The sequence below is a fragment of the Notothenia coriiceps genome, unplaced genomic scaffold (assembly GCF_000735185.1).
Source record: "Notothenia coriiceps isolate Sejong01 unplaced genomic scaffold, NC01 NC01_scaffold00025052, whole genome shotgun sequence".
Lineage (NCBI taxonomy): Eukaryota > Metazoa > Chordata > Actinopteri > Perciformes > Nototheniidae > Notothenia > Notothenia coriiceps.
The window spans coordinates 821-21680 of NW_011357753.1; the positions used below are offsets into that span (position 1 = coordinate 821).

The 20860-nt window shown below is 38.4% G+C and overlaps 1 protein-coding gene across 1 annotated transcript; it reads right to left on the reverse strand.

Annotated features, from left to right (window-relative positions):
• Positions 1-4189: 4189 nt before the first annotated feature.
• LOC104955919 (B2 bradykinin receptor) lies at positions 4190-5191 on the reverse strand (the record flags this gene model as incomplete). Its single annotated transcript, XM_010783317.1, has 1 exon — positions 4190-5191. A coding segment is annotated over exon 1 (1002 nt), but the record flags the coding sequence as incomplete, so codon positions are not given.
• Positions 5192-20860: the final 15669 nt, after the last annotated feature.

A 20860-nucleotide genomic window follows, 5' to 3' on the forward strand; every position in this document is an offset into this window, starting at 1 on the left:
GCATCACAGAGGCAGATAGCATCGTGCTAGCTGCTCTACTGTAGCTATGGGCCTTTAAATCTCAGTAAGTGGATGTAGCTAGCTTGCGTGTCAGAAACATAGAGTCAGAAACATAGACTGTCTATATAAAGTCAGAAGTCATCCTGTACCGTCAGACTTTTATCGAATGTGCGTCTCACCTGTTTTATTAGATTCGTATCCATCCTCTAATTCACTTCTGTACCACATCCCGTATGACTGTGAGGCAGAAACACGGCGGAGTGATCACAAGACAAAAGAAAAAAGGCCAAAGTCTGAAAAGACGGGGTGTATATTTTTAAACTACATTACGGAAGAAAATATCGAAAGATCTATGAGGAATGAGTTCTACAGTCTATGGTTCTGTCTGAAAAACATTCTTCCTGATAACCTTCTTAGAAATGACGTCCGGAGCTGAGCTTCCTGTGAGAGGAAGTGACCCCCGCAGACTACTCGTCCTCTCTCCCCGCAGAGCAGGAGAGCGGAGCGGACCGAGGAGAGGTTCAGTCCTGGAGCATGGGGACGTGTTTTCACTGTAGAATCACTCAGAACCGTAATGTTTATGCGTCTTTTCTTGCAATTACGGTAACCTTAAAAGGCTTTTTCAAATTATTATTATTATGTATTTATTTTATTCAAGAACATATATGAACATGATGTTCATATATCCAAAAAATAAATCATCATCATATATTTTGTATACATAAAAGTTCATATCAGGGGTAAACATATAAAGTAATACAAAATTGCATACAAAAAAAAATAAAAAATACTGTTTCATATTTCAGATGAAATATTATTATATTAATATTTTTATTCATTCGAGAACATATATGAATATCATGTTGTAAGTTCACATCAGGGCATATCAATTAATACAAAATTACATAAAATAAAGAAAGAAAGTAAAGAAAGAAAAAGGGAGTTTCATAATTCAGATTAATTATTAGTTAAATGCACAAATATTTTTTTCAAAAAAAATATTGTACCTCATATCAAAACATTTCACAATATAGCCTACATTCATAGAATAAATGCCAATATATTCTTTAAAGTACCTCGTTAAAAGGCTTTGCGCAATCAATGACGTCAGAACAGAAGTATTCCTTTTCGGCCAAGATCATGACAAGAAGATCCTGCCATTATTTAACACCCATTTAACCCTTAAACAAACACTTGTTAAACATATATACATGTTTAAGGTATTTATTTCACACTAGGCGATCTGATTGTGATATTATTAAATACTAAATACTAAAATATACTAAATTAATATAGGCTAAATAAAGTGTCAGTTAATACATTTGAAATTTTTAAACTGCAGCTAAAGATTTTTTTTTTATATCAGCTATTTATTAGCGACATCCCCTTCAAATTGGTCTTTTAATCATTATTATTTATTCAATTTTATATTTTTTGTTTATTTATTTTACAGGTTTTTATTTATATGTATTTAATAGTGTTATTAGCAACATCCCATTTGTATTTGTCTTTTAATCTTCATTACTTATTCATTTTTATACTATTTTATGTATTTATTTTACTGGTGTTTATATATATTTATTTAATAGTGTTATTAGTGACTTCCCCTTATAAACTGTTATTTTAAGATTTATTATTTTTCTTATTTATTTGTTTATTTAATGATTTAATATTCTTTTATATTTATTCATTCTGTCTGTCCTATGCCTTCCTTTATTTTACCGAGAGGGATCATTATTTATTTATTGTATTGTCACTATCATACCTTTTACCTCCTTGTGTTATTTATAGTTACCTTGTATTTGTGTGTGAAATGACTCAAAAAGGGGAACATAGGAGGAATAGTATGTTTAGCCCAGTTTTGATTTTTGTCAGATTTGAAAGAGATTAGGCGCCATCTGCAGCCTTTATCCCTTTGTTTGCTTGCTTGGATGATTCATGTATAAACCTGTTTTACTTGTGGGACCTTGGATGCAGTGGCGGACTGGCCATCACTGTTCGGGACGATTCCTGATGGGCCGGTACTGAAGAGGGCCGGTCGGACGATGTGGGCCGGTCGGATAAGTCAAGCACCCCCCCGTCGACAATTTACTAGCGGTATTTACTTGCGGTACCGAGGTGGGCCGGTCGAGAGTCCCGGGCTGATTTTTAGTCCCAGTCCGCCCCAGTTGGACATCATTATAAATGGCAGCAAAAACAAAGGTTTGACTCAGAAAATGAAACAGGTTACATTATATCCAACACACTCTCAGCGAACCATATACGCAGTTCTGGTATTTTTGTTTAATCCTTTCAGATAGTTGAGAAATATCTATTTTTCAAGACAGACTTGTGTACAATAAAAAACAATTAATATACATAAAATTCAAGCATAGACAGAATGATATTTCACAAACAAATATTATACATTCAAACAATTAAGAAAACAAATGGTTGATTGCAGAAACATAAGTACAACCTTTTCAAATGTTCAAGTAAGAAAAAACACTTTAACTTAAGTTTTAACTTAGGTACAGAAAAAGTTAAGATGTTTGTAAAAAACAGAGTTTCTGCATTCTGCAACATAAGCATTTCCATATTCAAATAGTACATTGGAATCTCCATTAGATATGCACAGATCATTTGTAAGTAAGGCCAATTCATTGGTTTGCACGTTTTGTTGACCAGGCTTACGAGTTAAATCTCTGAGGAAAAGTAAGATGATTACTTTCCGTGGTGAAATGATGTGTTGGTTTAAGCACCTGAAACTGCAGAAACATTTGATAAAGAAGACAATGTTACTGATTATAGATAACATTGGGATCCATAATCAGCACTCCACACTAGTTATTTAGCATCTCATGTATATCATTGTACATCTTTGACGGGGTATACTTAATATGAGTATGTTAAATATGGTAATAATTCTCAGCATGTCAAAGATATAATGACAAAGACAATAAAACCAGAGAAACAGAAGGAGGGCACAGACACTAATCCAAGTGGACTATGTGGCTAATAAGTCCCTTGGCATTAGTGGTGCATGTTGCCTCCGGTTATTATAACTCGTTGAGAACCATCTGGAACACATCAATGTGTATTTTGTTAGGTCACAAATAGTACACTAAGCTGCACTTATCCAAATTTTTTATATAAAAAACATCAAATCATTTCCCAAACCTCAATCAACTCAAAAGACAGAAAAAAAAAAAAACTCAGCTCTCATCAACTTCATTTCCAGCAGGAAGCTGCTTTCAGCAAACAGCATTCAGACGTAGTTAGTGTCTAACCTGTGATTTACAATGAAGAATAAATGAAGGACAGAAACAGACAGCATGGACAATGTGGCCGATGCATTAAAGCCTTATTTCCCCAGCAAAAAATGTGTGTGCTAATGATGATCATATTATACTGGGCTGTTTAAAAGAAGTGGACATCATCACTCTGACGTCCACCATAGGTTTTGTGGAGACTCAAGTTTAGCATTTTGGTTAGCGCCATTTGGTTATTTGGGCCAGAAAGTGACCATAGAGTGGAGCTGGGTAAGAGCAAGATAGAGATTCGTACAGTTAGCTGCTAAAGCTAGCTCTAGCTTGGTTAGCAAGCTTCATCCATATGGGTCGTCAACTGTTCAATGTTAATTGGGATGCTTAACTTAGCTGGAAAAAAAACGACCTGTGAGTGATAAGATTATAAAAAAAATGAACAGCAGACTTCTTAGTGTTTCTTAACTGAAATCTTAATGCAATCCTGCTCTATGCTCTATTTCACTCAGAATGGGACGATAGCAAACCAAACATCATGCTGTAGTGAAGACGTTTTAAAACTAGCAATTGAGACCGTAAATCCATTAGTAAAAGTATTACTAAGGTAATGAATCCATTGAGAACAGGTTCATTTTTCCTGTACATTTTTTTATATAATCCTACTCCTATCAAAAAAACATCAGAGACTCAGACAAACAAGAAATAATGCAACCGCTCCATGTGTTCCCGCTGGATGTGGTATCAAGCAGCTTTTTCCAAAAGTCAGCTTGTTGTGCTGTCCCCAAATGGCCAAAGAATCAACAAGATCAGCCATAAAGTTCATAACTGCAGACATCCCTTCAGCCGCCGGTCATGTTATCATTGATTTTTAACCCAGATATTTTCAAATGGTCAATACTTATTCTGTGCTTTTCATTGAGTCTATTTATTGAGGTGAAGCTCACAGTCAGGTAGGACATGTCTTTTGACCAGGGGTTTAAAGTCTTTCCAAACACCTCTTTTGCACGTTTCCTGAAATGCTTCCCTACAATGACAAACAGGAAAGGGTTCACAGCACTGTTGCTGTACGCCAAATATGTGGACAACTGTATGCCGATGTCCAGGACATGACCCCAGAGGCATCCGGGTGTGACATGGAAGTAATCCAGAGTGTCCAGGAAGCGCATCACCTGGTGAGGTGTCCAGCAGAAGAGGAAGACAGCGAGCACGGCCAGAACCAATGAGGTGGCCTTCCTCTCCGCCCTAACCCCAGGGAGCCAGAGGACTTCCCGGTCGTTCAGCACAGAAACAATGTGACGAGTGCAGTACCCCACCACCAGGACAGGGATTAGGAAGCCCAACACGTTCCTGGTGATGTTGTGGTGCAACCTCCATGCTGGGTGGGGGTAGGCTAAAATGCAGGCATCCACCCCGGGATCTTCTACGTACATCATTGTGCGGAAGAACAGTGTGGGGAGAGTGAAGAGGAAGCCCATCGTCCAGACCCCAAGGCAGATACGCTTGGCCCAGGAGGCTCTCCTTAGACGACTGGTGCTCATGGGCTTCACCAAGGCAAGATATCGGTCCACGCTGACCAGCATGAGGAACAGAACACTGCAGATGTAGTTCATAGAGATGGCCACATTGACCAGCTTACAGAGGACCTCTCCAAAGTCCCACTGGTAGCCCCGGGCAATGGTGACAGCCCAGAAGGGAAGGCAGGTCATCATGATGAGATCGGCAGCTGCCAGGTTCCCCAGGTAGACATCTGCCACGGTGCAGGGCTTCCTCTGCAGGCAGAACACACAGAGAACCAGGCCGTTCCCTACCAAGCCCACCATGCTGATAATAACCAGGTAGGCCGGCTGCAGGGAGGACAGCCACAGCCAGGCTTCAGTGTAGTTACTGCAGGGGTCCAGCTCTGGAGCCAGGGTGGGGAAGAACCAGTCTGAGGCATTCACACCCATTGGAAACTGGGAATGATAGAAGTAGTCATATTGAGTAAGTAAAGAGTGGAAACATTTTCAACGGGTGGTGAAGTGCATTGTCGAGACTGGGCTTCCAAATGTTATTACCTAAATACTTGAACTCAAATGCACAAGTAAGGACAAGGTTTTAAAGATCAATAAGTCCATACAAATAAATGCCATAAAATAAAATATTAAATTCAAAAGTTTTCACTATTAAAGTTATTATTCACTCAAACTGCAGCTCCTTAATGAACCTTTAGTCTTGTAAACGAATGCATCTTTTGACATAAAGTATGACTTTTCAAATTGAGTCTTGACTTACATTAACCAAAAGACCTGGTGGAAATCGTGTTTACATTGTAAAAATGCAAAAGAGTTGCAAACAAAAAACTAAATATTATACATGCATTATGTAATAATCAACCAAATGGATGTCTTTATCTGTACATATCTGTTATATTCTTATTTGTATTCATGAACATTTTAGGAATGTAGCAACAATTGATGTTTCTTCCACTGAAAGATAATCTAATAATTGGGGAAAAACAAGTCATGAATCTCAAAGACTGGTTATTGCAGCCTTGCCCCGCTCTTACATTCCTCTCAGGATTAAATACTGTGATGAATACCTCTGCCTCCCTCACAGTTAGTGTGGAAATAAGCAATGTTTCATCACTTACGAGAAACAAATACCATTGCAGAATGGATCAGCACAGCAGTGTACAGTACTCCCCCTCTGACTGCTGGAAAAGCAACCTAGCTGTGTCAAACTTTTGTAGTTTTACCAGAAATCACTCTGCGTCTATTGTACATTACATTTCATTAAGCGGACCCTTTTATCCAAAGAAAACACAAACAGGTTTTATTCCAATGCCCCAAAATCTGGTTTACTTTGGTGAATAGTGTCAAGAAATGTTTTACCGGACTCCACAACTAGTCCAGCATTCAGCACTCAATACCAGTCTAAAGTTGTGCTCTCTTAAGTTATCAATACATACAAGCAAAAAGTGTATGAAACTGTCTTTTCTATACATAACATATTAAACTTAAAGTCAAATCTAAATGGAAACGCTCTTAACACTTACTGTACTGTTTTCATTTTCTAAAAACTCCAAATATGCCTATATAACTTCAATGTTCATCATCTTGGAGCAGATTAAGGACAAAATAAAAGCTTATTTTTGCATCACACTGCAATTCTTTAAAAACATTTTTCTTGACAGAATCCCTGGCTCATCTTGTCCCTATCCAGGCACTGAAAAACAAAAGGCCAGAAACAGCCGAGGAATATAATTTATTTTCTATCTACTTTGTGGAAGCTTTTGTTGCGCTCACCTTATCTCCGTGGCTTTGCCCTTCCATCCAGATGAGCCTCAGTTTATTCCCAGCAGATAATCGTCATGGTGATGTATAGCCTCCGCTGGGGTGAGCACTTGAAGACCGCTCACTTTATACATGCAGGCCCAGAGACCACCACTGCGTCATCAGCTCCCATCTGTTTCCCTCCGCAGCGCCTCTGTGTGTTCTGCCTCACCTAAATGGTATTTACTGTTCTGCAGCATTCTGCTTTCACTTCAACCTGACTCAGTGTTTGGGTTTAGTAATGCATAAGAACACACGTGTGCTGATATAAAAATAGAGTGACTATTTTTATTCTATTTTATATTTATGCATTTGTTATTTTGAAGTCCTAGCCTTTTTCTAGACATTTGAGTCACCACCCTAATTGTAGTATCATACATAATTCAAGATATGTTTTCATTTAATTGAGTTTTAAAGGACTTATTCGGCAGAATAGTAAAAAGTATGTATAATGTCAGGTTTTTGTGCATGTAAATGGTCTGCAAAGACTAAAATTCCAAAGTTCCCTCCACAGGGAGTTTCTCTCCCACACACTCAAATGCACATGCTCTATGTGCCAACTAAGGGTACTTTTGCTCTCGCAGGCAGGCATGATGGGTAATTTGAGATGTTTTGCTCTCGAGAGCATCAGGCCATTTTGTCTTCATGCGCCACTGAGTAACTCTCATAGGAATGAACGAGGCCCCGCCTCCAACGCTGTTTCCAGTTCTCTTTATTCATCCATGCCTGACCTCAACAACCCCATCTAACACCTTTTGGGTGAAATGGAATTCTAAATGTCTGATCTTATCTTTCAGTTGTGGACCTCAGTCTCCGAATCCGAGCAAATCCCTGCAGCCAGATTCTGATTATTGATATTATTTAATTATTTTTTATTGGATTTTAAGCTATTATAGATAGTCATTAGTGCCCGGTGTTTACATATAAAGTTGTCTCAATAATATGTCCACTGGTCTTATTATTTGTTGAGCTTTCAGAGTTTTTAGAACACTTTTGGACACATTTAAAATGAGCAAATAAGCACAAAAAGCCACTAGCCCACTTAGTGATGTCAGCCTGCAGAGCACAGGATAACATAACAGACCATAGAAGGGCTCAGTATGGCTAATACAAGATATTCCCGATCAGAATCTGACAGCAGTTCCACAGTTTTAAGTAAACTCTTGAGTAAAATATGCTAAACAAATGGAACTTTATAACAATAACACTAATTGAAACTGAGATCCAAAAGACCAATAAACCATGCAGAGTGACCTCACACAGAAGGCTTGATGTTTGACCGGAGTCCAAGTTTTCATGCGTCAGATTTAATTCTTCTCAGTGTTTATGCCAGTGTACCAATATTCAGACTTGGCTATTTATTAAGTTTATTTTAGGAGCTATTACTGTTAATGTTACTGTTTGATGGTCTGAACACAAAAATAAAACATTCCTATATAACTTAGATGGCCAAATGTATCAGGTTCAAATCTATCAACACCATAGGTCATTTGCTATCCACCTCCAAATCAGGAGGGTATAGTTGGACAGGCAGCCACAGTTGTCATAACAATTTAGATACTGTTGAATTAAATGAAAAGAAAATGTCACACTCATGTATACTCTTGTATCAAGATGTAAAACAATCTGGCACTGAGGACAAGACAATCAGAAAACAAGACATTTTATTCAGGTTAAAAGTGATACCTTTTTTGCACACATGCAGTGGAATTAGCTAATAGGCAAGATAATCAATTAAACAAAAATATAAATAAAAAACATATAATAATTAATAAATAAAATAACATAGAATATTATTTCTTGGGTAAATAAAGCTAAAAAAGACGGATCATACATTTTTGGGAATATTTAATAATTGCGGCTCTAGCTTCACACCTCTCATTTACTGCTCTCCACATACATTAGACTACCCACATTTACGAACATTTTCTTTGTTTGAAAACGTTGCCTTGAAGGATAATTCAGACATTTGTCTCTTTGGAACTTGGAAAATAAACAGATCAGTCTGTACATATCACATACTCACACACGAGGAGGGAGAGGCGATTAGCATGATGACACGGCAACAGTTAATGATCACTATCTCCTTCATTTCCCGCAAAACCAAATTACACAACTCTTCCCAGAGGAGTCAGAAGCATTCCTGGAAAAATTAGGTATTGAAAAAAAAAGGAACCCAGTTAAAGGCCGTCCAAAGCAAGAACAATAACTAGATGACTATTAATCTATGGTTTTAAAAATATCACTCTAACTCAAGTAGATGGGCTGACTCCAAACCATTACACACCTGCATCTTCATGCTTGGTGCCAATTAACAGAAAGTTACTCTTTGTCAGTGTGAATCCTCACATACTTATATTTTTAGTTCTGGTTTAGATCCGTCCAGGTCAATGGCCCTCTAAAACTTTAATCTGGGCTTTTGCACACAATGGCAATATAGACGAGAACAAATTCTAGCATGCACAAAATTGTTGAATAAACATGGGTTTAAGAATTCTGAAGTGTCTCTTGGTGCAGATAGCTCCTTCAGGTATTAAAAGCACTGAAGCATATAAGCACTCCTAGTGTAACTAGATTGAATCCGTACTAAAGCAAGTTGACAGTGTTTTTGTAATAACATTTACGGCATAACAAGCTGGCTAGCTTGAGTGAGCTGTCGAACAACCTAGCTAGGGTTGGCTATCTATCTATCAAGACTAGTTAGCATTAGCTGATCAATTAAATAAGTTGTCAAGCTAATGCTAGATAACTAGCGCGCCAGTTATGTTATCTAACTAACTAGCTAGTAGGGTAGTTTCAATTTGATTCAATATTATTTAACTCACTATGGTGAAACGTAATGTGTGAACCTGTGTCAACCACTCTGGCAGTGAGAGTAATAATAAAAACATTGTCAACATGTGATAAATGCACGCTGACCAGCAGCTCTCAAACAGCCAACAGCTCCAAACATCAGTGCAAATAAACACATATGCATTATTATGATAAATTAAAAGCAAATTGTTAATATAAATAGTTAGTTTATGTCGGATAAAGTACTACAACTAGATTCCCTTTATTATTAATTTAACAGAACAGAGTGAATAGTTAACTTATACATTATTCGGTTTAATTTTGTGACAAAATAAAGCTTTTTTATTTTGAGGCCTTGCCTCTTCATGTGGGCCTGTTTGACTTTAAAGCCAAGCCAACATTACTGTTTTTATTAAACTTGTTCCCGGCCACAGCAGGCAGCTACTAACCGACTATACCAGCCCAGCAGAAAGACAACGTTAGCCAGATATTTGCTTTAGGAGTTAGTGGAGACTAAAAGAGGTGGGACTATGTAATGATTGGTGGTTTCAGCACTCAATGATCCTATTGGAGTTTTCACGGTAAAAACTTGGAAAGGGATATATTGGGCCTTTTTTAGTTCAGAGTAAGCTTTTATTGTGATACACCTGTAATACAGCATACCGTTTTTTTGCATTGGCATCAGTGGTCAAAATGACTAGGACTAAAAACAGAGAGAATTCTTACCAATATATAGTATAAAGGGGTCAAAGAAGTGTGAGGAAAGCTCTTAATATTGAATAAGTGTACCTTTGAGCGTTTATTCTAGTCATAATCTTATTTCCAAAGGTCTTAAATAAACCTCTGTGCACACATCAAGGATTTCTGTTTCATGTCACAACTGTGAACTCTAACAGAAATATGGAACACACAAAGAAAATCCCCATTTGTCATTCTGATTTGGACTTTCTTCCCTTACTCACCGATGACGACAGATCGTGAAAGACAGGGAAGCAGACTTGCAGCAACACACATCTCTGGCTAATGGCTTCTCTGATAATCACCGGAGGAATTTTCTCTCTACTCCCCTGACAATTCCAGTAACTGAGTCGCATTAGACTATCCGAGCAGGCCAGACTTCCCCTCTGTTTCAAAGGGGAAGAGCTGCAAGGTATGGTGATGCACAGCAGGGACATGTCTGAGAGGAGACGTAGCACACAATGTACAGTCAGGGTTGGGAGGGTTACTTTAGACTATACACCAACAATGAAACACATGAGCACATTGTACAGTTTAAAAAAGCATAAAGGAAAATCTGTGCTGACAGAAAATGCTCCGTTTAAGTTGAATTCATACAGTTAAGCTCACACACACTACTTTATGAACATATATGTTCACCTACTGAATTAAAACCAGAACAAATGAAGCAAAGAAAGTGAAAACCATAAAGCAGATTCAGGATGTAGGCGTATAGATTCACACTTAACGTATTAGCCTACAGAACAGTACAGCTCACAGAGAAGAGATAAACATCTGATCCTTTACAACAAACACTTTATGCTCCTTTTAGTTTTTTACTAACATTGTAATATAGACATTTTAAGGAATATTAAGTAAAATGGATATTTCTTATGTAACTGTAAGGGATTACAGTTATCTGTTTTTGCTTTCTGATAATGTAATCCCATTTTATGTAATCCGTTACTCTCCAAACCTGTGAACAATTCATATTATTTAAAATGTTCTATATAAACATGGGTATAGCTGGGTATATGAGTATACATGTATATGTATTTATTTGTTCAACCCATGATGAAGTATGAACTACTAGAGGACATAGTGAGAACATGTCTTTGTCCCCTCTGCATAGCCCTGCTTTGTAATCAGCTTTAAACAAACTTTAAATATATTACTGTATTACATGTTTTTTTATTTTGATCATTTAAATGTTAATGTTCTATTACATTTTTGCTTCTTTGTTTTACTTATACTTTGTGTAAAAACTGTGGTTCTGAGCGAATCACATCTAGAAAAGTATTAACAAATACTTTCTGTGATTACTTTGTGTCAGACTCAGAAACAAACATATATAAAGATGTATATTTTATAGGAAAGCTGTAGGGCCTCTTTGCACTGCAGGTTGATCTATTCTACTAAACGCCTGAGCTTTGTTCAGTGCCTCCATAACCTTTTTGCATCTTACTATTTATTTATCTAAATATTTATCACTACAATAATAGTATTTAATTTGATTTCAGTGTACAATATTTAATGTTACATTCAGTTATTGTACATCTTATTTTATTTACATGAATATAGACTCCTGCATTTACTTGGTCACTTACAACATTCTCTGCAACATTTAACTTATTGTATTTATTTATTTCTGACATTTCTGACATTTCTGACATGCACCCGCACTGCGAGGGGGACCCAAGTTCCCTTCAGCAAAAACACATCGGTTTGCTATCCTGGCTCCAAAATGGTGGAATTTTTTGGAATGCTCTGGGGGGCCAAACGGCTCCGTGTCTACGCCCTATAGCACATGTGTCAAACTCAAGGCCCGGGGGCCAAATCAGGCCCTTGGTGGATTTAATTCCGGCCCGCAGGATAATTTCTAATTACTGTTAGATCTGGCCCGCCGGTATATTGCACGCACACCTTCACTCAATCCTGAGGATTTCCTCAGCTCAGAGCCTGACCCCAAACATTGATGAACCTGCACCCAAGATGAGATGCCAAGTATCTGGCTTGAACTAGCATCACAGAGCAGCACACTGAGTTTACATGGATGTTTCCTTCTGCACTTTCTCTCTCACGACAACAGGGCATGTTTGTTTTTTTCTTTTTCAGTCCGGCCCTCGACTAGTAGGCTACCCATCTCTTTTTTTTTGACACCCCTGCCCTATAGCCTACGATCATTTTCTGATAACGAAAATACTGACGGGCTGTCAGGAGAGGGGGAGGAAAAGAGAGACTCCGTATTATTCTTATATTATTATATAGTCATTTTTTTTTTTTTTAAAGCTCAATAAATAACAAAGAAGACCTTTGACCGGCACTTTTCTAATTTTGTCCGGAAGATTTCAACTTTAACGGACATGTTGACCGGCGGAAAAATATTCTAACGGAAACTCTGCCGCACGGTTCCCTCGTCCCTTGGAAGAGGCGGAGAGGTGGGTGTTTTTCATCTGCTAATGGACTACCGGGGAGATTTACAGCAGGAGCACACGTTTGCCTCGGGGAGGGAGAAAAAGAGCTGGAGCCCTGCCTCTACCCACCTCTGCTGCTAAATCCACCGGAGAATAAATAGAAGGGCAACCATGGCAACCATGCATGCTCGGGAAGTCTTCTTCGCTGCTTTTGGTGTATTTTGTGGCGGAAGTACAGCGCCACTTACAGGCCCAGCATCTGTACTACAGCGTCTCCAGCGGGTCGAGCGGTCTCGTGTGGACGGACACGTTTCTGGTGCCGATTGTGGACGGAAGACTTTTTTGATATCGAATTCAGTTTTTTTTGTTACCGTCTCCGTGTGGCTAGGGCCACAGTGTGAGGGTTTGTCTTACAAACTGCTGTCCTCCCACTTCTTGATCTCTTCTGTTTACTCAGACACATTCTCCCGACCGTATGAGGACTTCCTGCTGTCAGCTCCCCTCTGATCACAGCTGCAGGAGAACAGAACAGCCAACGCATCGCTGTTTTTTTCACCAAGAAGTTCACTCTTTCTGTAAACCACAAGTATCCCGCCCACACATTCCTGACAGGAATTGGAGAACTTCCATAACTTTGTTTTCATGTTTTTAAATTAATTTCCAGTTCAAGCAGCCCAGAAGCAGGAAGCGTCATTTAGTTTAACGCTGTAACTATAATAGCTTCTGTGTTTCTTGATGACCTGCATGTCTGGAGGAGAGGGGAGGGGGGGGGAGTAACAGGGATGCTGTGGGGGGAAGCCACCTGTGGAAAAGCACTCCTGTCAGCCTCCTGGTGGATATCACATTGAACTGCACATGCAGGGTTGAGAGGGTTACTTTAAAAATGTAATTGCTTACAATAACTAGTTACATATCAAGAAATGCGATCAGTAACTTAATCTGAGTATCAAAATATAATTGATTTTGATTTCTTTCCATTACTTTGGGATTACTTCAATATCAAATGCAATGCAAATAAAAACAAGAGAAAATAGCATTAAAATGTTTTTTTATTTAAATGTATGTAACAATGTAACCTTAGAAAAGAAAACATATTTAATTTAAAAAATGAAGTTAGAGTAATAGTTTACAAATGCTGTTTAAGCTTAATACATTCATTTCAAACATCCAATATTTTGTTTAATAAAAAAATAAATGTATTTAAAATAAAGAAGATTTAAAGTAGCCTAAATATAAACCATAAAGAAAATTAATTCAGTGTGTCTACCCATTATATCCATCTTTATTTCAAAATGAATTGTAATACTGTAATCCTGCTAATCTCTATTTAAGGTCGTTTATCGTTTTGCATGCACTGGTCAATTTTGAGATTTTGTGCTATTTTGATTCCATAACATATTTTCTTTCAGGCTTTTGGAAGAAAAATGTACAAAATACACATTTATGCGTTTATTTTACTATAGTTTGTCTATTTGCGTCTGTAGATTTCTCCTAAATTCATCAAAAGTTAGCATTCTAACGTAACATAAAGTACCGCGGCTGCTGTTTGCACCATGTAACCAGGGCTGGGGTCGGATAATCCAAAAATCAGCTCCTAAATTCTAACCCTATACGTCACGGGGTTAGGGGATAGTGGATAGGAGAATTCAAAAGGACTTAGGAGAAGAGACTGCGGTACTTTAGAGAATCCGAATGCACTTTCACTATCCGACGTATTTAAAATACGTCGGATAGTGAAAGTGCATTCGGATTCTCTAAAGTACCGCAGTCTCTTCTCCTAAGTCCTTTTGAATTCTCCTATCCACTATCCCCTAACCCNATAATCAAAAAGAGAAATATGAACGTTAGTTTTTACTGAAATTATCAAATAAAGTCAACATTTTCACATTGTTTACTGAGCTGTTTGAAAATATGTTTGAATGGTGATATACACAGTGATAGATGTTAAGGACTAACGTTTATAATAAATACATTTGTATTGATTTTAAGTTCATACAATAATACGTATTGGGATCATTTGTATTAATGTAGACCGGAGGGAGAGGGTGACGAGCATAAGTATCACTTTCCTTTTTTATTTCAATTCCAACTTTGGTCATGAAGAATATGTTTCTCTGTTGTCCATGTTCATAAAGCATAAATCAACAGCATCAGAGCACGGTGCAGAGTCTCTAGATGAATTTACAGTAGTCCGTCGTTCTTATTAAACATCCAAGTTGTAGTCCGCTGTATAGAAAACGGTAGTTTCCCCACAGCAGCAGACGCACATTCATGACGTCCGCTGGCGCATCATAAATACATCGAGAGTGAAANAAATGTTGACTTTATTTGATAATTTCAGTAAAAACTAACGTTCATATTTCTCTTTTTGATTATAATACGGATGAACGTTCAAAACAAAGCACTTTGGCAACTTACCACATATGTTTTAAAAAGCTTAATAAGCACCGTAACTTTCATGATATCATTTCTCGGTCATAATCGGTTGTTTCCGTGAACGGCCGACTTGTGTGACAGCAAATTCTGCGGCTGCAAGGCATTGTGGGGCAGCATTTTCTCCTCTCCTTTCGTCGAGGGAGGTCCAGTGGTTCCTAATCTAAAGGAGGTTATAAAGGAAGTTTGAAACCTCCTTTCCTATCATCAGTTAGTGCCTGGAATTTTGCATTCACACCAAAAAGAGAACTTAGTTCAGAGAACTTTTACCCCCATTTTTAGTGCCTGCTAGGGACTATCCTGGGGAGAAAAAATTACCAATTTCTGATTGGCTGGGCAAATTGCAAACCACGCCCCGTAAAAGTCTGAAAGGTTTTTTGAAGCCGCCATCGTATTTGCTGGAATTAGCATTATTAGCATTAGTCCCGCGCACCAAATGAGAGAGAATAACTTATGGCAACACAAAAAAAAACTTGGGAGCGTTGGAGTGATGAGGAGGTGTTGGTGTTCTGGCGATTTACTCGGAAGGCTTCAGTAGAAGCTGCTGGGAGACCCAGCAGCTTCTGAAGCCAGTCCAACTCTGGGGACTTCCGGCCGGGGACTTCGGGTGGCTATACAGTATATGCCGTGAAGTTGTTTGTGGCCTGCCAGTAAACCCAAAGCAGAAGAAGAAGAAGTGACGTCAGCGGCTTCATTTGCGTAATCCTCCCTCAGGGAATTTATTCCGGTGTGAACGCGATCGGCTCTTAGTTCCATGGGGGTACTAAGTGCTGGCACTAAGTAAGTACTGGCAACTAAGTACGGCAAAGTACTTGGTGTGAAAGCGGCTATCCTCATCGGACCCAAATATGGTAATTTCCTTTGTATCAGCAACCGACCAATCGTGAAAGTACAAAGGGGTCTTAAACCAAAAAACGAAATCTCATTGGCTGGTGTCAATTTCTGACAACGTGATTCGTTCAGATGCCTCACGTGGTGTGCTAAAACACTTCCTGGTTAGCTTTGAAGACGACAACAATTTTCACTTGCACGAAGCAAGGTTAGACACAAAACATGACCCTGACCATGAAATACCTTCACAGAGTGCAGCGAGGCACAAGCTGTCATCCAAAGAACAGGAGGGTTTAGGTAGCGCCACACAGCAATCTTTAAAGGTTGTTTTCTCTAAAAACTTTAGAATCTAATATGACTACAAAATGAAACAAGAATTTTTAACCTGGCTTTATCCAATGTTCAGATTTGTGTTCCTGAAATGTATTAAAATATGCGCATATTTAATGAGACTATGGCTAATTTGCATATTTCATATATAACATGCTATTTCATAAAACTTGTTATGCAAAAAACAATTGTCTTAATGTAAGTAATTAACTGGAGAAATTTCTAGCTGATATCTTTAAGTAAAAAAAAAAAGTACCCTATTTGTCTCGCCTTAAAAATAATATAAACAGTCATCTGATTTCTTAACTTTTTATGTAATAATAATTGCGTTAGTGGTATAGATGAGAGTAACACCTACGTCACTTCCGGGCGAAAATTACGACCCTCCCACTTTTGGGGGAAAACAACGCTGTCATTTGAATGGCGGTCAATACAAATTCAGAAGTTTTTGCCAATCCGATCAGAAATGTAAGAAAACCGTGGATTTTTGGATCTTCAAAGCGCACTTTTTATGATCGCCAGTCAGGCAAACATTTACATTAAATCATTTGAAATCGACAATCGGGCTCGATATATGGTTAAATTAAAATCAGTAGGCGAGGCTGTAATTTTAGCCGGCTGTTACTCTCATGAGCGAGGCAGAAAATAATTGTTTTATCATGCGAACAAGCTGCTGTGTCGTTTATTGCACCTCAGACATTAAAACAAATCCCGAGTTCACTTTTTCTGAAAGAAAAAAGAACAGTAAAAGAAGAGCTCTGTGGCTTCAGGCTCGATCACCATGCAAATGACAGCGTTGGTTTCCCCCAAAAGTGGGCGGGGCCGTAAAGTGACGTATATATTTTACCCTCATCTATGGACATCGATCGCCTACTGCTTTATTTAACCATATATCGAGCCCGATCTTCAATTTCCAATGATTTAATGTAATTGTTTGGCTGTCTAGTCATTGTAATCGGGCTCTTTGAAGATCCAAAATTCTACGGTTTTCTTACATTTCTGATCGGATTGGCAAAAACTTCAGAATTTGTATTGACCGCCATTCAAATGACAGTTTTGTTTTTCCCCAAAAGTGGGGGGAGCCGTACTTTTTGCCCGGAAGCGACGTATGTGTTAAGGCCCGGACACACCAATCTGACAACAAATAACTGACACAGACGGACCCCCGACTGTTGCGTCGCCTCGCGTCTCTGCGTCTTGGCCATGTTTCGCACTGGAACACACCGCAAAGACCTCAGCCGACGGCCAAGAAGTACGTACGAACTGCGCATGTGTGAGTGGCAATAACTCTCCTTACCAGCAGGCGGCGGTAGTGTGTATTCGTCATTCAAAAGAGACAACAACAGGAAGACAGACTGTGTGATAACCGAGAGAAGAAAAACAGACTGCGTGATACAAACAAACAACAAATAGCGTGTGCGTTCCATTTTCACTCTACAGCGAAGCTCATGGGGCTTTCCCGAACCTGTGTCGAGAGCTGGAGTTAAATGAAATCTCAGATTTGCCTTCTTAATAGTTTGTTTGTGTCCCTCACTTCCGTTTCGCTTCTCATGCACTGATTCGCTAGCTGAGTAGGGCGTGTCGACGCTCATCGTCGGCCTGATGCCCACCGACGCTGATAATCGGCATGGTGTGTCCGTGCCTTTACTCTCTTGTATAGTGGTTAGCATAGCTGCATTCCAAGCAGTTGACCAGCGCTCGATTCCCGGCCAATGCAAGGGTTGATGGTTCAAGTCCCAGCACGGACCATGAATTGATTATTGACTGGTAGCTGAAGAGCTGCCATTTCTTGTCCTTGGCACATCCGAGGTCTTGAAAAACAACATGAAAAAAGAGAAACACTTGCTAACATTGTTGTGAAGTGACCAGAAAGATAAATAGAATGGTGCAAGAATGAGTCCCAAAACCTCAGTCAGCATTTTACAACATAAAGTTCCATCGCCTCGAAGTAGAACATTTGTTGTACGTGTTATTGGAGAGATGCCTATATTAAGGTCTATTTCAACAAAGACTTTGGTTTTTAGAAATTCTTCTTTTGTCACAGCAGCTTGCAGACAAGGCATTACACATGAAAATACATAATAAACATAAATAGTATGTATGTATTTGCAAAGCCAGTGGCAACAAGACAACAGGTGGGGATATAAAGTGTTCATAAAGTTACATTTTGAAGTGATTGTTTAGATTTGTAAGTGAACCTTTCTCTTATAAAAAAAAACTAAATAAAATAATAAAAAAAGATATGAAAAATTTACAATTGAGGGCTGCAGTGCATTATAACATGCACCAGGTTATTTATCATTTCCCCCCCGGGTTTTAGCATTAATTCCATTCTGCTTCACCAGGACTCACATCTCACGTCTTCTATAATTAGTTTCTTATTCATGTATTGTATGAATTGACTATCGGCATTATCCTGCACAATGATTAAGGCATTCTAGCATCCCATAAACCCCTCTGTTTCAGCCCTGTTCCAAAAGTGCTGATTCTGTATCTATAGCTTTAAATGCATGCAAGTATTGGCTAATGGTTACACAACCCATAAAAACACATCACAAAGTGGCTGAAATCTGATCAGTACATTTTCAGATTTTTATATAGATGGATCAGGACAAAAAGAGAGAATCTTTTTTTCCTGAAATTTGCAGGATCTCATAACACAGAGGGAAAACATATTAATGTATAAAAGAAATGAAAAAGTGGATTTTGCATAATAGGTCACCTTTAAGCTAATACAGCTATTTGAATGAACCTGAGTGTGATCTCTATAATTATATATATAGAATAATATTCAAATATAATCCCCCCCTCTTCTCTCTCTCTCTCTCTCTCTCTCTCTCTCTCTCTCTCTCTCTCTCTCTCTCTCTCTCTCCCTTGCCATGTCTCTCTATCACAATGCTACATACTGCCTTCTCTCTATCTCTCGGCAGACTGTTTTCCTGGAGAAGCGTTGATGTTGTATGTTAGGCATGTAGAAGATGATGCATTGTGTCTCCTTGAGCAGGGGATCCTGTCCTTCCCAGCTGCCGTAGGACGACTATCCACAACGTTTCAGGAGGACCAGACTGCCATCAAAGACCCCGCCACCATGGATCTTTCCTTCATGGCAGCGCAGGTAAAACACTCACTCTTCTACGATTTATTTGTATCAGTCTAATTAAAGTGAGCTAAAAATATATGCATTAAATAACATTTTAAAAAGATACTCTGCAGAAAAATGTACAGTTATTTTTGACACATTATTGAAATGTTATTGATGTCCTAGGTGTGATTTCAAAACTGTGACGAAGCGATGATGGCAAATATTAATAAATGTTTGAATAATGGTATTTTTGTATGTTTTTATTACGTGTTAAACCAAAGCGATTTATATTTATATTTTTTATTCCAATGTCATGTAGTTAAAATAAATTGCAAAGTCCCTGTAACATCTACCATTACAACTTTTTCTGTGTATTCTAAACATAGGAAAAATACATCTGCATGTATCAATAAAACAATGTAACAGTTTAAACAAAAAATAACTTTGGGATGGTGTTAAACATTTCAGATTACATTACACGTTATTCCAGTTTGTTTGTGTCACTGCTTATGACATGGACGTAGCTCCTATAGCAGGGGCCATATACACAACAAGACACTTCAGAGTTATTTAAACATTTCCATATATATAAGATTCTGGGCTGTTTCCATATGTCATTGTGCCAGTCACTAACAGAGAACGAATGCTGTAAAACCATCCGATCACTGCAGTGAGATTCTTTGTTCGCAATGCTGCTAGTGCTAAACAGGAAGAACTAAGATATAAGCTATTGAACTAGACGTGAGACAAGAGCCGCTTTCACACCAAGTACTTTGCCGTACAGAGTGCCGGCACTTAGTGCCCTGGCACTTAGTGCCCTGGCAGTTAGTACCCCAGGGCACTAAGGGTGCATTCCAACCCAGTCTCACAAAAAAACGTGTAATAACTACGTTGGTCCACAACGTAGGACGTAGTATTTCTACAAAACCCCTCTGAAATTGTAGGATCCCTACGTTTTTTTTCACCATTCATTCCAATGGCTGGCGTCTATGTCACGTGATCTTCAAATTTCTCCCTGCAGAAAAAAAAAACATGGCCGAACTTCATTTTATTCTCGGTGGAAAATGCCTATTTTAAAGTTAGTTTGGCCATTAAAATGCGTTTTGATGTCATTTGATGCGAGAAATATGAGTTGTTATTTCAGATTATGTGTGCAGTGGATGTACATGATCTTTAGTTTGCTAGTTATTACGAAGATTACTTCAGGAAATTGTGTCTATACAACGTTTTCATTGTTACCAAGGTGGTTGCTAGGGACGCTGCTATCGATATTATTTCTGTTATGTTGTGTAACTGTTTAATGGTGTTATCTTATTGCACCCCTTCCCCGTCAATGTATAGTGTTGGTCCACAGCGCAAACATATTAGTTTAAAAAAATCCGCATCTAAAGATACGTTATTTTCCCCTGTGCAATTCCAGTCTCACATCACATCGTCATTAACAAATAGACATTTAAAAAAAATAAAATAATACTTTAATCCGAGTGTGCTTGCTTTTCTCATCACATAACGGCATTGTAATATACGGTTCGGCTGCATTAAATATTACATATCTGCCGTAGTTCTCTATTTATAGAGCCCTGATGAGAAGACCAGACAAACATGAGGAACTGCCGCCAACACTGAAAACGTGACGTGGATCATAAATATATCAGCAATTAAACAACATCTTACATTTATTTTCACACAATAAGTGTCTTCGCA